General features: G+C 41.5%; 1 protein-coding gene across 1 annotated transcript in view; it reads right to left on the bottom strand.

The window, feature by feature from the left end:
- Positions 1-893: 893 nt before the first annotated feature.
- Positions 894-18,690, bottom strand: part of LOC103301207 (cell cycle control protein 50C-like) — a 31,080-nt gene continuing 13,283 nt past the window's right edge. Inside the window, 5 exon segments of the mRNA XM_008158128.3 lie at positions 894-1,129; positions 1,132-1,320; positions 4,045-4,254; positions 17,897-18,037; positions 18,440-18,527. Coding sequence (XP_008156350.2) covers positions 984-1,129; positions 1,132-1,320; positions 4,045-4,254; positions 17,897-18,037; positions 18,440-18,527 — 774 coding nt within the window. The 3' untranslated portion in view covers positions 894-983.

Below are 18,690 nucleotides of genomic sequence, written 5' to 3'. Positions count from 1 at the left end.
GGTCACTGGTTACACCTGGAAGGTGAGATAGGGGAGAGGTTTCCAGGTTTCAGAGCTGGCACTTGAAACCATTTTGGGTCATTTTGGAAAAGTATTCAACTATTTGGTAAATGCAGAAAGCTGCAACAAAGAAATGCTTTCTTGGCTGCTAAAGAGACACATATGTGTTGGTGCTGTATGTTTCTTTAACAATGAAAATTCTGCTCCTAAAGTCATTGCAGAGTAAAGCTCCCCCCCCCCCGCCCCCACCTAAACAAATAAAATAAGACAAACATGTTTTTAAAAGTAAAATATTCTGGTCATCGAGGGACACAAATCCATGGGGCCTCTTGTCCTGGCAGCTTTACCAAGTACTTTGTTGTTAAGTCTCCTGTAAGTGACTTTTAGTAGGAATTCAAACCTTTTAAGATAGACTCTGAGAAGCTCCTAAACACATACAATTCGAGTATCTTAAAGCCACGTCATTGTTGACTTTCTAGAATGCTATCCCCGGCTGAGGTCTCGAGTTGTTCTGTGCTGAGTACAGTTTGGGGGTATCAGTCACTTACAGTGCTCCCCTCCCGGCCGCACCGTGTGTGCTCAGGGCACCGCCATAACCTTTGCTTGGTTTATTTCCAGCAGAGAAAACTTAGTTTTGACTCCATAGAAAGGAGAGAACACCAACTAAATCAGTTTTCAAAATCATCCTGATTGCTCAATTCAATGCTCAGTGATTGCTGTAGGGTAGTTTATAATAATTTCAGTCAAGACTGGGGTCTGAGCCTGGGTGATGGTTGAAAGGACTAACCTTATCTCGGGGGCTCAGCCAGCTTACTCTTGTCTGGTGACGGTCCTCTCCCAGGCATTAACCTGCCCTAAGGCACAAGGGCTTTAAATAAATATCCGAGACTTGGTTTAGAGCTCAAGGATGGTTTATCTTCCTCAAGGACACGTTACTATACAAACTATGCCTTTCCCTCCTCCTCTCCGCCTCCCCGGAACTCTCATTTATCCACCTGGGATCGAACCTGGTCCATCAGTGCAGCCCCCCTTGAAATATCCCAGTCCCTTCCAGCCTCGTCAGAGATCTTTGGCTCTGTCACGTCACCGTCCACGTCTGTGCTTTCTGCTCTTCTTTTCAAAGCTTGACTTTATAGTTGGGGAAGAACATTTTCCTTTTTGCCAGCATCAAGTGAATTGCCATCATGGCAAAGGAGGCCAGCCACGTCACGGCTCCTGTCACCGTGTAGGCGAGACCTAGGAAGAGGCTGCTGCCGCCACTCCACGTCAGGGTGGACAGGACGACCGACTTCTCTCCTCGGAATCGGGTCACTGGAAAGTCTAAGGAAGGAGATCTGTTAAGGATCTGTCTTCGCACTTCTCAGCTCTACCTCCGTATATCCTAAATACACCAGGTTGAACCACATAAAATTGCTGTTTTTGTAGGTAAAAACAGGGGTGAATAATTTCCTATGGTCTAATCTTTATCAAATAGGACATTGTACGTTACTGTCATGAAATTAAGTAAAGACAAGGCTTCCCTCTACGTCATTATCATGTACAAAAGTGATTCTGACACGTAGACAGCTTGGAATGACTTACAGCCAACTGGAAATTGAACAAATCTATTTTAACCCAAGGAAATAAAAAGAATACAGATAGGTTTTACAGCAAACCTGACTTTTTGTTTTATGACTCAGAAGACCCAGGGTAGGCTAAAATCCTTCTTAGGCTAAGGTCCGAATTCCTACCTCAGGGAAAATTCTTCAAGGGGAGTAAAGAGCAAAGTAATAGTGAGCTATCGCCCTGGCGGGTGTGGCTCAGTTGGTTGAGCGCCGTCTCCCCGGTTGTGGGTCGGGGTGGGTGCAGGAGGAAACGGATCAATGTTTCTCTCTCACATTGATGTTTCTATCTCTCTTCCTCTCACTTCCTCTCCCACTAAAAATCAATAAAAACATATGAAAAAAATAGTGAGCTGCATGGTGAAGTATTTTTGGTGGGAAAACTAAAGACGGGGCATCGGTTTGGGTTTCGGAAAGGCCAGCATCCCTCACTGCTGGGGTGAAAGTGCTTGACGTGGGTTTGCTATCATTAGCATTTTAATGATGTCATTTTGATTATGCATGTGGTTTGAGGTTTTTAAACATCTGGTGCCTTTTGGTAAACCAAACTAATAAACAAATAAAGGCTTCTCATAGCAACGGCACAGGACAGCAGCATTTCCCAGCAAAGTTCTCGAAAGGCCTCAGATCACTTGGCCACATGCTACTTAAAGGCACAAGGAAACTCAGTCTCTCTTTTACGTCAAAATTCCTCGTTGTCACCAGCTCCTTGAGTGCCACCTCAACTCATCTGCCTGTTTTCCCTCTCCCTCAGCTAGCAGAGGGTCTTCCTCACACAGAGAACATCCTCTCTCCGTTAGAAGTGGTAGGCGTTGTCTGTAGCTCGGGCTTCATTCTCTGTGCACATCTGCCGGGCCTTGAGGCTGGGTGGGTCATACACACCCCAGGGCTTAACACAGGTAGTGCAAGGCTAGGACTGAAGCTCAGGATGGAGGGTCTACGTCGAAGATTTAGACCCGAGAGTCATCAGCATTAAAATGTGACTGGGCTGAAGTCACCCAAGGAGAGCCTGTCTCCAGAGGAGAAAGAGAGGGTCTCCTTTGTTTGGAACACAGACACCCCCTTCTTCCCCTCTGCCCCAAACTCACCACCAGGCACTGTGAGGGCAGCAGTTCATGACGTGTGTTTCCCCCTCCCTATTTCTTGATGGCAACTGCACCTGCTTTACTGGTAAGGCAATCACAAAGTCGATGGGATCAGACGGTCCAACTCCGGAGACCACTTTTTTGTTGTTGTTAAAATTCTTTTTATTGTCTAAAGTTTTACAAATGTATCATTTTTCCCCAATTGACATCCACCACCCCCCTCCCAATCCCCACCCCTCTGGGGCAAGCCTCCACCAACCCAGTGTCTGTGTCCATTGGTTATGCTAATATGCATGCATACAAGTCCTTTGGTTGATTTCTACCCTCCCCTGCCATCCCCTGCCATTTGTCTTTGGATCTATTTTTGTACATCAGTTTATGTTGATCATTATATCCCACATATGAGTGAGATCATGTGATATTTATCTTTCTCCAACTGGCTTATTTCGTTAGCATAATGCTCTCCAGTTCCATCCATGCTGTTGCAAATGGTAAAAGTTCCTTCTTTTTTATAGTGGCATAGTATTCCATTGTGTAGATGTACCACAGTTTTCAATTAAATCCACTCATCTGCTGATGGGCCCTTAGGCTGTTTCCAAATCTTAGCTATTGTAAATTGTGCTGCTATGAACATAGGGGTGCATATATCCTTTCTGATTGGTGTTTCTAGTTTCTTGGGATATATTCCTAGAAGTGGGAGTACTGGGTCAAATGGGAGTTCCATTTTTAACTTTTTGAGGAAACTCCACACTGCCTTCCACAGTGGTTGCACCAGTCTGCATTCCCACCAGCAGTGAAAGCAACTTTCAATCTCAAATTTTTTTTGGTGGGGGAGGGGAGAAGGCAGGGTTGCTGAAATTTTACTCTTTATAGCTTTCATTTTCACAGAATAGAATTAGAGGCCTTGCTAAAAGGAAGGAATTGAAGGCAAACAGAAGGAGGCAACAAACTGACAGGTAGAGATGGTGTCACATCAGTGAGGAACCTCTGACTGAGGAACTTCCCTACTCCCCTGTCAGGATGGAAATGTCCTCACTCTACTCTGGATAGAAATGATGGAGTAGTCATTCACTTATCCCAAAGATTTCTCATTCAAGCTCCCCGGCAGATAAAGAAACGGAGGAGGTATTTTGTGCTAAGATCCTCTGGCCCACTGGGGGTCCCATGAACCACCCCTAGCCAGCAGCCTTGAGATGCCACAGGGCTGACCTCAAAGCTGTGTACAAACCCTGGAAAGATTCTGCCTCCCAAAGATTTGTTTGAAGAATAGAAAAGTACAGAATGAAATAATTTGACAACTAGCACCCAGATGGACACTAATTTTCCTTCATTACAAAAGAAGTAGTATAAAAGGATACTGTAGGTTATGTTGAAACTATAGTTACCAGCAGGCAAACCTTCAGTAAAATACTGTACTCGATTGAGTCGACGGTGCAGTTTCTTGAAAGTGGGAAAGGCAGCTGTCCGCATCCACACAATGAAGTCCTCATTGATGAAGCCATTGTTCTCTGAGTCCTCTTCATCCAATTCATAGACAGGCTTAGGCCAGTATGGCGGCTTTGCAGTTCCTGTGGGAACAAAATAATGGGTGTGGTTGGGAAAAATCATCTACCCACCTTCAGTTTTCCTTAGAGAATGAAATAACTTTTGATTTTTTTTAGGAAAGAAAAATAGAAAATATAAATTTTTGAAAAAGTGTGCGTGTGTGTGTGTGTGTGTGTGTGTGTGTAAACTACCTGAGTATGTAACCATTAAAAATAATGGTTATAAGGACTTAAGGAAACAGGGTGGGGGGTGTGCTGATTATGTTTTTATAAGGTAAAAAAACACAGTGGAATATAAAATTATATGTATCTTATGTGTTCTAAATGAAGCACTGAAAAAATAGGTAGAGCACAATAACAGTGGCCGTGTTCTGTGATAGCATCATATGCTCTGATAGCATCATAACTTCACTAGTGATCTAAAGAGAGTAAATGAAAATAAGATAGTTGGTTAATATTTAAAGAAAAAAGAATGACAACCATTGATGAGGCAGTGGAAATGGGAACTCTTGTGTGGAACATATATGTGTGTAGATAAACATTATCTCTGGCAAAAGAAATAAACACACACACACACACACACAACATTATTTCTGACAATCTAGGAACATGCATCAAAAGCTTTAATATATGTTGCATACATTTCAGCCCAGAAATTCTACTTCTAGGAATGCATTCTAAGGAAATAATCATGGAAGTGCATGAAGATTGTATTGCATAGATATTCTCTGTAGCACTGTGCCTAAGAGCTCAAAATTAGAGGCAAGGGGGAGGAATTGGTAAATGGGGGGAGGTAGAGAGCACAGGTGCTGCAAGTCTGTTCTAAAACCAGGAGGCCTGGCAGGATTCAGAGCCGCAGCAATAGTGAAAGCACAGGGTGGGGGCCAGTGCCAGGGGGTGAGCCTGTTGTGTTTACTGTCATTCTCACACTGCTTACTTGACTGTGGGCATGTCTGTCATTCTTACTCCACAGCAGACTCTTGCGTACAGTGTCTTTCTCATCTTCTTTTCAAAGTCCAGTGCCTGGCACATAGTAGGTGTTGAGCCCACAATCCAGGCATATGTCCTGACCAGTAATTGAACCATGACTTCCTGGTTCATGGGTCAATGCCCAAACACTGAGCCACACCAGCCAGGCAATACAGTTTTATTATCAACTTCTATAAGCAAAGAAACCATCAACAAAATGAAAGGCAACCCAATAAATTGGAGGACATATTTGCCAATGCTATATATGATAAGGGATTAATTTCCAAAATATATAAAGAATGCATACAACTCAACACCAAGAAGACAAACATCTCAATTAAAGGACCTAAATAGACACGTCTCCAAAAAAGACATTTAGTTGGCCAATAGACATATGAAAGATGCTCAACATCATTAATCATCAGAGAGATGCAAATGAAAACCACAATGAAATATTATCTCACCCTATCAGAATGGCTACCAATTAAAAAACAACAATTGTTGGCAAGGATGTGGAGAAAAGGGAACCTTCATGCACTGTTGGTAGGAATATACATTTTTGTAGCCACTGTGGAAAACAGTATGAAGTTTTCTCAAAAAATTAAAAATGGAACTACCTTTTTACCCAGTGATCCCACTTTTGAGAATATATCCAAAGAACCCGAAACACTAATTTGTTGGTTTTTTAAAAATATATTTTATTGAATTTTACAGAGAGGAAGGGAGAGGAATAGAGAGTTAGAAACATCAGTGAGAGAGAATCATTGATCAGCTGCCTCCTGCACACCCCCTACTGAGAATGTGCCCGCAACCAAGGTACATGCCCTTGACTGGAATCAAACCTGGGACCCTTCAGTCCATAGGCCGATGCTCTATCCACTGAGCCAAACTGGTTAGGTCCTGAAACACTAATTTGAAAGAATATGTGTGGGACTTCTAATATGGCAGCAGAGTAAGTGGAAGCTACACTGACACTCTCCCAGGACCAAACTGGAAATACAACTAAAATACAGAAACAACTACCCTGAAAAATCAACTGAAGATTAGCTGGATAGAACTCTGATAAACAAGGACAGAAAGTGGAGACCACATAGAGACTGGTGGGAAGGGCTGAAGTGTGAAAGGGCTGGCTGGGGTCCCACAGACAGCAGCTGAAATTCTGGAGGGATATCTCAGCTGTGGGGAGATCCCACTGAGAACTCTGGGAGTATTCTGTGATAGCATCATATTCTCCCCAGCAGAGAGCACTAAAACTGAGAAAGGTACTCACATAACATCTGCCGTGAAAAGCAGCAGGGTTGCTGTCTGCCCGACAGAGATTGCTGGAAATGCATCAAGCTCTTAAAGGGCTAATGCACACAATTTCATGTGCAGCCACACACGTCAGGCTCCATCAGAGAAAGGGCAGAGTGGACTGGAGCTGTGTGAGCAGAAGCCAGAAATGGGAACTCTAGGGTTGAGTTTGGAGGGCAGCCACCTTGGTTTCTTATGCTGAGTCATTCCCTCACACTGCAGAGGACATCTTTCTCCAGTAGACCTTTGCTATCCAGGCAGTTTTTGCCTGTGTGGAAGGCAGTTGTCCCACCCTATTGGAAGACCTCTTGCCCCACCCTGTGGTTGATAGCCTGAGGATAATCAAGACTGAGTGTCAATGGGTCTGCAGCAGAGACAGGTCTCTGGAGGCTTTGAATCTTTGTCTGAGCTAATGCTGGGCCTGGGGCTAGGAAAAACAGAGCAGGTGCAAATCTTGGTCCTTTCCAAAGGCACCCAGCTCCAGCAGAGGGAGCCATAAGCTGTGGATTGCTGATAGCTCCAAACAGGGGACTCAGGGCCAGTAACAAACAGTGTCTGAAACTGTCCCGCACTAGAGATTGGGAGGTGTATCAGATCTACTAATACATAGAGACAAACTGAAATAGACAGCTAAAATGGGGAGACAAAAAGAAAAGTACCAAATGAAAGAATAAGAAAATTCTCCAGAAGAGCTCAATGAAATGGAGATGAGACATTTATTAGACATAGAGTTCAGAATAATGATGGCAAACATGCTCAACAGCATGAGAAAAGATATGAATAATGACATAGCACTAATAAAGAACACAGTAGAAATAATACACAGCAGATTAGGGGAAGCCAAGGATCAGATCACTGAATTAGAAGACAGAGTAGAAAAAAAAAATCACTCTATCAGAGAAACAAAAAGGAAAAAAAAACACAATTAAAAACAGGAGGACAGCTTAAGGGAGCTGTGGGACAACATGAAATGTAACAATATTTACACAATAGGAGTACCAGAAGGGGAAGAAAATGAGCAAGGGATAGGGAACATGTTTGAAGAAATAATGGTAGAAACTTCCCTAACCTGGTGAAGGAAAAAGTCACATAATTTCAGGAGTTACAGCGAATTTCAAGCAAGAAGAACCCAACTAGGCCATGACCAGACACATCATAATTAAAATGCCAAAAATTAAAGACAAAGAAAGAATCTTAAAAGTAGCAAGAGAAAAGCAATTTGTAACCTACAAAGGAACTCCCATAAGGCAGTCAGCTGACTGCTCACTAGAAACTCTACAAGCCAGAAGAGAATGGCATGAAGTATTCAAGGTAATGGAAAGCAAGGATCTGAAACCAAGATTTCTATATCAAGCAAGGCTATCATTCAAAATAGACTGTGAAATACAGAGCTTCCCTGACAAAAAAAGGTTAAAGGAGTTCAACACCACCAAGCCAGCATTACAAGAAATGCTAAAGGGACTGCTGTAATGAAAAGAAGAAACAGAGAGAGAAACCTAGGCAAAGAGAATTAAAATGACAATAAGTAAGCACCTATCAATAATAACATTAAATGTAAATTGATTAAATGTGCCAATCAAAATTCTCCAATCAGCTCCAGGGTAGCTGAATAGATAAAAAAAAACATGACCCAATTACATGCTGTCTACAGGAGTCCCACCTCAGAACCAAAGAAAGACTCACACAGGATGAGAGTGAAAGGAAGGGAAGAATTTTTCCATGCAAATGCAAATGAAAAAAAGCTGGGGTAGCAATACTCATATCTGAAGTATTGAAGGCCATCACAAGAAACAAAAAATATCACTACATAATACTGAAAGGATAGATCCAACAAGAGGATATAACCCTGGTAAACATATATAACCCGATATAGGAGCACCTAAATATATAAAAATACTTCTAAAGTACTTTAAGGGAGAGATAGAAAGTAATACAGTCATAGTAGGGGAGTTTAACACCCCACTGAATTCACTGGATAGATCTTCCAGACAAAAAATTAATAAGGAAATAGAGACTAAATGACACTTTGCATCAGGTGGATTTAATTGACATGTATAGAACATTTCACCCCAAAGTTACAAAATATGCATTCTTTTCAAGTGTACATGGGTCATTCTCAAAGATAGACAACATATTAGGATACAAAACAAGTTTCTATAAGTTCAAGAAGACTGAAATTTTATCAAGCATCTTATCAGATCACAATGGCATGAAATTAGAAATCAATGATAGTTAAACATTCAAAAACATTCAAACATATAGCATGTTATTAAACAATGAATGGGTTACCAATGAGATCAAGAAAGAAATTAAAAACTTCCTAGAAACAAATGAAAATGAACCAACAACTACCCCAAATCTATGGGACACAGTGAAAGCAGTTCTGAGAGGGAATGTCAGAGCACTGCAGGCATACCTCATAAGACAAAAAAATTAAGAATAAATTATTTAACCCTACAACTTAAAGAATTAGGAAGAAAACAACAAGAAGAGCCCAGAGTAAGTAGAAGGACGGAAATAAAGATTAGAGCAGAAATAATTGACATTGAAGCTAAAAAACAATACAAAGAAAAAAAATCAATGAAACCAAGAGCTGGTTCTTTGAAAAGATAAACAAGACTGATGAACTCTTAGCCAGAAACAAAGAGAGAGGACCCAAATAAATAAAATCAGAAAAAAAAGTGCAGAAGTAACCACTGATACCACAGAAATACAAAGAATTGTAAGAAAATACAATGAACAACTGTACATCAACAAGATGGACAATGAGGAGGAAATGGTCAAATTCCTAAAAAAAAATACAATCTTCTAAAACTGAGTCAGGAAGAATCAGAAAACCTGAATAGGCCAATAACAACTGATTAAATAGAAGCAGTAATTTAAAAACTCCCAGCAAACAATAGCCTTGGTCCAGATGGCTTCACAGGGGAGTTTCACCAAATATTCAAAGAAGAACTAACACCTATACTCCTCAAACTATTCAAAAAAACCTAAGAGGAAGGAACACTTCTAAGATCTTTTTATGAGGCCAGCATTATCCTAATTCCAAAACCAGATAAAGACAATACAAATAAAGAGAACTACAGGCCTGATGAACATAAATGCTAAAATCTGCAACAAAATATTAGCAAATCAGATTCAGAATATATTAAAAAGATTACAGACCATGACAAGTAGGATTTATTCCAGGGATGCAAGGCTGGTACAATATTTGCAAATCAATAAATGTGATACATCACATAAATTGAAAGTAAAAAATCATATGATCATATCAATAGATGCAGAAAAGCATTCAACAAAATCTAGCACCCTTTTTTGATAAAAACTCTCAGTAAAATGTGACTAGAGGGATCATACCTCAACATAATAAAGGCCATATACAACAAACCTACAGCTAACATAATACTCAATGGGAAAAAACTAAAAGTGTTTCCCTTAAGAATAGGAACAAGACACTCATCACTCTTATTCAACACTAGAGGCCCGATGCATGATGGCTTCATCCAGAAGGTCATTTGGCTGTCTGGTCTAATTAGCATATTATGCTTTTATTATTACAGACTAGTGGACTGGTGCCCAAAATTCATGCACGGGGGGGGGGGTTTCCCTCAGCGCAGCCTGCACCCTTTCCAATTGGGGACCCCTTGGGAGATGTCTGACTGCCGGTTTAGGCCCGATCCCACAGGGTCCCACAGCAATCTGGGACCGCTAGCTCCTAACCGCTCACCTGCCTGCCTGCCTGCCCGATTGCCCCTAACTGCCCTCCCCTGCCTGCCTGATCTTTCCCCCAACTGCCTCTGCCTGCCTGATCACCCCTAATTGCCCTCCCTTGCCAGCCTGATCTTGCCCCCAATTGCCCTCCCCTGCTGGCCTAATCTTGCCCCCAACTGCCCTCCCCTGCCGGCCTGGTTGCCCGGTCGACCTGGTCTAATTAGCATATTACCCTTTTAGTAGCATAGATAGATTATATAGGATAGGATTGCTTAAATGGGGGAGGGGGGGACAGGAAGCCTTTTCCATCAGGAGGTGATGCTCTTGGCAGACAAAAATACATAATCCCTATATCTGGACTGATAGCCAGCCATATGCACTATACTGCCAAACCGGTCATTAAAAAGTTGAACCGCTTTCTTACACCTTACACCAAACAGCTGTTGCCCTTAAAACCCCTCCTCAGCCCCACCTTAGGTTCTGCCTTCTCAGTTCACCAGATTAGATTCTGATTGGTCGGTTTCTATGCCAGTCAGCATCAAAAGCTCCACCTCCTAGGCAGCCATTGGCTCCTCACACTTCACCCAGATTTGGTTCTGATTGGTTCAGTCAGCGTCTCCGGGCCTATCAATGGGCCTGATCAGAGAGGTGGCACTGATCAGCAGACCCAGCAGAGGCCCGATAGAAAGAGAGGCGCGGCTGCTGGCCAGGCCTGGAGCAAAAGAGAGAAGCAAGGGCTGGTCAACAGCTGCCACAGAGGCTATGGATCAGACCCTGCTTCTCTCTACAGGCCTCTCTTCAGGCCTGATCCACAGCCCCCTGGACAGTCAGTGCTGGGTCGGGCTGCCCGCAGTGGTGGCAGTCAGTGCTGCGTCGCCACGGCATCCCAGCACTGACTTCTGGTCAGTCAAGCCTTCAGTCATTTTGGATGTTACGGACCCCGGGTTTTTATATATTAGGATAGTGCTGAAGTTCTAGTCACAGGGATCAGATAAGAAGAAATAAAAGGCATCCAAATTGGAAGGAAGAAGTAAAACTATCATTATTCACAGATGACAAGATATTGTACATAGAAAACCTTACAGACTCCATAAAAAAAAACTAGTAAATTTAATAATGAAATTTGGCAACGTAGCAGGGTACAACATTAATGCCCAGAAATCTATGGTATTTTTTATACACCAATAATAAACTCTCAGAAAGAGAACTTAAACAAATAATACCATTTATCATGGCAACAAAAATGAAGATACTTAGGAATAAACTTAACCAAGTAGGTAAAAGACCCGTACTCAGAAAATTACAGGACACTGAAAAAAGAGATAGAGGAAGATATAACCAAATGGAAGAATATACCATATTCATGGATTGGTAGAATCAACATCATTAAAATGTCTATACTATCCAAGCAATCTATAAAATCAAGGCAATCTCCATTAAAATACCAATGGCATACTTCACAGACCTAGAACAAACAATCCAAAAATTCATCTGGAATAAAAAAAGACCCTGAATAGCCGCAGCAATCTTAAGAAGAACAAAGTTGGAGGGATCACAATACCAGATATCAAGCTATACTACAAAGCCACTGTTCTCAAAACTGCCTGGTACTGGCATAAGAACAGACATATAGACCAGTGGAACAGAACAGAGAACCCAGAAATTGACACAAGCCATTATGCTCAATTAATATTTGACAAAGGAGGCAAGAGCATACAATGGAGCCAAGACAGTCTCTTCAATAAACAGTGCTGGGGAAATTAGACAGATATAGGTAAAAAAATGAAACTAGACCACCAACTTACACCATACACAAAAATGAACTCAAAATGGATAAAGGACTTAAATGTAAGACAGGAAACCATAAAAATCTTAGAAGAAGCTATAGGCAGCAAAATAGCAGATATTTGTTGTAGCAATATCTTTACCAACACAGCTCCTAGAGCAATGGAAACTAAAGAGAAAATAAACAAATGGGACTACATCAAAATAAAAAGCTTCTGCACAGCAACAGAAACCATCAACAAAACAACAAGAAAGCCCACTGCATGGGAGAACATATTTGCCAGTGTTATCTCTGATAAAATTTAATCTCCAAAATTTATAGGGAACACATACAACTTAACAAAAAGAAGATAAACAATCCAATAAAAATATGGGCAAAGGATCTAAATAGATACTTTTCGAAAGAGGACATACAGAAGGCCAGGAGACATATGAAAACGTGTTCAAAGTCACTAATCATCCTAGAGATGCAAATCAAAACAACAATGAGGTACCATCTCAAACCAAATGTCAAGTGCTAATGAGGATGCAGAGAAAAAGAAACTCTCGTGCACTGCTGGTGGCAATGCAGACTAGTGCAGCCACCATGGAAAATAGTACGGCATTTCTTCAAAAAACTAAAAATGGAACTGCCATTTTACTCAGTAATACTACTTGTAGATATATATCCCAAGAAAACAGAAACACCATTCAGAAAGGATATATGCACCCCTATGTTCATAGCAGCACAATTTACAATTGCTAAGATTTGGAAATAGCCTAAATGCCCATCAGCAGATGAGTGAATTAGAAAACTGTGGTACATTGACACAATGGAATACTACGCTGCTTTAAAAAGAAGGAATTATTACCATTTGCAACAACATGGATGGACCTGGAGAGCATTATGCTAAGCAAAATAAGCTAGTCAGAGAAAGATAAATATCACATGATCTCACTCATTTATGGAATACTAGTGGCTCAGTGCACGAAATTCGTGCATGGGGTGGGGTGTCCCTCAGCCCGGCCTGCACCCTCTCCAATCTGGGACATCCCTCTCACAATTCGGGACCACTGGCTCCTATCTGCTCAACTGCCTGCCGGCCTGCTTGCCCCCTACTGCCCCCCCCACCGGCATTCTCGCCCTCAACTGTCCCCCCTTGCTGGCCTAATTGCTCCCACCTGCTCCCCCCTGCCAGCCTGCTCACCCCCAACTGCCCTCCCCTCCTGGCCTGATCACCCCAACCACCTCTGCCTCAGCCCTGCAACCATGGCTTTGTCCGGAAGGATGTCTGGAAGGTCTCCCAGTCTAATTAGCATATTACCCTTTTATTAGTATAGACTAGAGGCCTGATGCATGAAGATTCATGCAAGAATGGGCCTTCCTTCCCCTGGCTGCCAGTACCGTCTTCCCTCTGGCCGGAGCTGTCTTTTAGCTCTGGCCCAGAACTGCCTTTCCACCTTCCCATGCTGCCCAGAGGTCTGGAGCAGCTGGGGCAGTGTGGAACACCTGTGTCCCACCCCGCCCCTGCCACTCAGCGCCTGCATATGCAAATTAACCCACCATCTTTGTTGAGTTAATTTGCATACTCACTCCTGATTGGCTGGTGGATGTCATGAAGGTATAGTCAATTTGCATCTTACTCTTTTATTAGTGTAGATAATGAACATCATAACAGAAATAGATACAGAGACAAAGAAGCATTAAACAGACTGTCAAACTACAGTGGGAAGGCAGGGGAGGGTTGTGGGGGCGGTAAGAGATCAACTGAAGGACTTATATGCATGTATATAAAGATAACCAATGGACACAGACACTGGGGCGGGGGGGAGAGTGAGGGAATGTGCCAGGGAGGTAGGGGAGCCCGGGATGAGGTCAATGGGGGAAAAAGGAGACATATGTACTATTATTTATAATACTTTAAACATTAAAAAAACAAAAAACAAAGAAAAAAAACTCCACACAACTAGGCCCAGGAGTAAATTCAACATAAAATAAATACTAATAAAAGTAAACAAAAAGAAAAAGAAGTGAAAACCTCAGAATTCAATTACATAGTAGTGACCATTCATGCCATTTTTGCCTAAGACACTCCCAGTTTATGCCTATTGTCTGTTATCCCAGCTGATAAGCACCTATCCCAAACAATTATTGTATACAGGGTATGAGATACTCATGTGAAGTGAATGGAGTGCTTACTTTAACCTGTGATTAGTGAGAGATAACCTGAGACCCTTTCAGTCACATATCCCTGCAAGCTGCTAGACATTCCAACCAGTTAGGCCAGAGACTCTGTCTTGGACTATGAGACACAGGAAGCTGTCAGACTGCAAGTCAGTGGGATCAGTGGCAAACAAACATGGGAAATTACAGGTTATGTTATATGTACATGCCACAGTGTGGGAAATAGATGCTGAGTGGTCTTGCTGAGAGTAGTTTGAACTCTCTTGCAACATTGATTTTGTTATCCTATCTAATAAAAGAGTAATATGCAAATTGACTGTCACTCCAAGACACAAGATGGCCACCACAAGATGGCCTGCAGGGGAGGGCAGTTGTGGGCAGTTAGGAGTGACCAGGCCTGCAGAGGAGGGCAGTTGGGAGGGACCAGGCCTGCAGAGGAGGAGAGTTGTGGGTGATCAGGCAAGCAGGGAGGGCAGTTAGGGGTGACCGGGCTGGCAGAGGAGGGCAGTTGGGGGAGACCAGGTCAGCAGGGGAAGGCAGTTAGGGGGGACCAGGCCAGCAGGGGAGGGCAGTTGGGGGGACCAGGCCTGCAGGGGAGGGCAGTTGGGGGGAACCAGGACAGCAGGGGAGGGCAGTTGGGGGGACCAGGCCTGTAGGGGAGGGTAGTTGGGGGGAGACCCAGGCCTGCAGAGGAGGGCAGTTGGGAGGGACCAGGCCTGCAGAGGAGGAGAGTTGTGGGTGATCAGGCAAGCAGGGAGGGCAGTTAGGGGTGACCGGGCTGGCAGAGGAAGGCAGTTGGGGAGACCAGGTCAGCAGGGGAGAGCAGTTGGGGGGGACCAGGCCAGCAGGGGAGGGCAGTTGGGGGGGACCCAGGCCTGCAGAGGAGGGCAGTTGTGAGGGACCAGGCCTGCAGAGGAGGAGAGTTGTGGGTGATCAGGCAAGCAGGGAGGGCAGTTAGGGGTGACCGGGTTGGCAGAGGAGGGCAGTTGGGGGAGAACAGGTCAGCAGGAGAGGGCAGTTGGGGGGGACCAGGCCTGCAGGGGAGGACAGTTAGGGGCAATCGGGCCGGCCAGGGAGCAGTTAGGCATCGATCAGGCTGGCAAGGGAGTGGTTAGTGGGTGATCAGGCTGGCAGGCAGAAGCGGTTAGGGGCAATCAGGCAGAGGCAGGTGAGCGGTTGGGAGCCAGCAGTCCTGGATTGTGAGAGGGATGTCCAACTGCCTCAAAGGGTCCCAGATTGGAGAGGGTGCAGGCTGGGGTGAGGGACATCCCCCCCTCCATGCACGAATTTCGTGCACCGGGCCTCTAGTTTATTACATAATTTAAATATTTATTTTATGGTTTGATATCAGTTTTTTATTTGCTACTAAATCCCTTTAACTGTAAAGAGTAAAAAATGGAACATGTATGTTTGATGTCAAATTAAGTACAGTTTCTCAAGAAAGTTGATGAATGCGATATTTGCAAGGTTGGTTGGCATTTGAAACCATGATGGTGTCAATGACCCACATGAAAATCAAAACACATAAATCTGCTACAGAACCTCAGAATCTACTTCAAAAGTTTGTGCTTATTTTTAAAAGAGTGTATCCAAAGACAATGCTTTACCATGTGCAGCTATAGAAGGTCCATTTATTTCATTATGTGGGCATGACTTGACTTTCCTTTTAGATCAAATGAGTTTCCTTCTAGTTATACTTTTTTATTTGATTTTTTTAATAATTAAAAGAAACCTTTAATGTGTTGGCTCCATTAGCACAAAAGAACTTTGTAAACAGTTAAATAAGGCCAATTTTGCATCAGTGTCTTCAGATGCTTCAAACAGAAAATCAGAGTAAGTTAATTATAATAATGGCTTAATTTTTTTGTTTGATTCTTTATGGAATCAGAGCAAAGCTTTTTGACATTCAATCTTGGAAGACAAAACCTCTGACATTAAAATAAAAATTACTATAAAGTCAGTTTACAAATTCAATAATTGAATGTAAATTTTTTGGTTTTGTAGTGAGAACATAAATGCAAATTTGGTGGAGCACAACATCTGAATAAAGATAATTTTCTTAGTTAATTGAGAAATTTAAAGAGAAATGTTCCCAGCCAGTGTGGCTCAGTGGTTGAGCATCAACCTATGAACTAGGAGGTCACAGTTTGATTCCTGGTCAGGGCACATGCCTGGTTGCAGGCTCAAGCCCCAGTGCAGGAGGCAGCTGATCAATGATTTTCTCTCATCATTGATGTTTTCATCCCTCTCTCCCCCTCCCTTCCTCTCTGAAATTAATACAATTATATTCAAAAATAGAGAGAAATATGCTTACAATTGTTTGAGGTATGTATATAATTCACAATTATACCTAAAGAAGCTCTGATATTTTATTAATCAAAAAAAGAGTTGTACGTTGTGCAAAATTGAGTATATTTATATATTCATAGAGAAACTAAACTGCAAATTTTAAAAAATTCTTTATTGTTGAAAGTATTACATAAGTTCCCTCCCACCCCTCCACATTGACCTCTCCCAGCCTCCCTCTGCCTCCTTAAATTGCAAAATTTTCACAAGGACATGGATGCTAAATGAAAAAAATTCTTCAGCATGGTATATATGTGGTCTGTCTTTCTACACATCAAACAGAATTTTAGAAATGTTTGAGCTCTTAAAGAACTATTTTCATATGTCAACCAATGTGTCCTATAATGATTGTGAACATTTTTTGATAAATGAGCCATCTAACTTTTGGTTGACTTTTGTTCAAAATAGTTGTCAAATTTTTTTAAGTATCTGAAATATGGAATGCCAAAGAACTTTAATTTTTGAAGATTTAGTATATAGCAAACAAGAAGATATTGAAACTTACCTCTATAAAAGCAAGGGAATAATTTAAAATATAATGAGAGTTCAAAATGTGTATGATTTAAATTTAAATTATATAAGTGTGCTTTAGAATATCTCAATGTATATTTTGATGGAGCTCCTATTTTTAACTTAGTAAAATTTTCTGCTCTACCAGAATTAAATGATATCAAGATTTTGTAGCATCTAAATTTAGTAATACATTCAAAAGAATCATAAATAGAAAAAAAAGTGAAGTTGAAAAGACACTACCTATGAAAATATTTGGGTCACAATATTAGTATATTTCAATACAAAAACACTGAAACTGAGAATATCCCCCATTTAGTAAAATTGGCTGTGAGCATAATAGGTACACCTCAGCACCTATAGATATTTTCTCAATTAAAAAAATTAGGGTTAAAATAGAAGAATCAATTAAAGGTGTTAACAAATTCGAATTGATTAACCATAAAATGCAACTTTAAATAGTTTCATTTTTAAATTAGTTTGTAATATAATTATTTATAGGTCTACCAAAATGATGTTAATTTATTGATTAATAAATAAAAATTTCAAATAAATATATCTGTAGTCATTCTAGTGCCCCCTTTTTTTTTCTCAAAAGCACACCAGCTCAGACAGTAAATTACGTGGTCACTCTAATTTTAGATGAAGCAACCAGTTTCTTAAAACATTGCCTTTTTACTAATGGTAAACTGGACGGAACCAGGGCAACAATTATTTCATGTTTCTGACAGGTATGTGATAGAGGTGCTCACAGGTATGGAAAATTAAAACAAAAAGGAAGTCAACAAAGAAGGAAAGAAGAGGAAATCATAATTACTTCCTCACACATAAACACCAAAGTATCTACAGAGAGATAAAAAAAACATTACACTAATGTATGGATCTTACCTGCAAATGCACTAGGAAGATCACTGGATTTTGGATTCTGAAACTTTATGTACTTGTCTGTCCACCATGTAATTCCACGGGACAGCATTGGGACTTTGATATATATAGATGAATTAAGGTTGTATAAAAGAATGATGGTGTCTGTAAGGAAATTAAAAATTGTGTTATAGATGCAAGTGTTTTTGCACCCTCTGATATGCAAAGGTAGACATGACAAATAAACCAGCGTTTTAGCAAACTCTCAACATGCCTACATGCTATAGATGCTGGAATTACAATATTATTTTTATATGAAATATCGTGCCAAGGCACCAGTGATTGAAAATACTCTTAAGCTCCATTGAACTCATGTCCCTAACTACTTTGAAATTCTAGTAAGGAAGAACTTACTTGCAAATGAAATACAGTAAGTCAGTGGATAATGAATACAAAATTATTTAAAAAACAACAAACCTGCCATTCTGTTGCAGAGATGATCTTCTGAACACTTAGTTACACACTTATGAAAGGGCACACCATGGAGATAGAAAAAAAATCACCTACCATTGAACATGCTGTTGGCGATAGCTCCACAAGGACAGATGGGGGTTCCATTCTGGGTCTTTTTGAATGAACCACAGCCTTCAACATCCTGGATATAAGATGATACATGATTGAGAAGTGCTTTTGCTCAACTCCCTTAGAATGTTGAAAGTGAGAACACTGGCAATGTAAATCTTCCCGCACGGATTTATTGGTACAGACCAAGATTATGGTCTACTAACTGGTTTTTCCCAGGCTTCCAGCTCACTTAG

The sequence above is a fragment of the Eptesicus fuscus genome, chromosome 3, assembly GCF_027574615.1.
Source record: "Eptesicus fuscus isolate TK198812 chromosome 3, DD_ASM_mEF_20220401, whole genome shotgun sequence".
Taxonomy (NCBI): domain Eukaryota; kingdom Metazoa; phylum Chordata; class Mammalia; order Chiroptera; family Vespertilionidae; genus Eptesicus; species Eptesicus fuscus.
The sequence above is the reverse complement of the archived record's forward strand: the minus strand, read 5'-3'. Positions and strand labels throughout refer to the sequence as shown.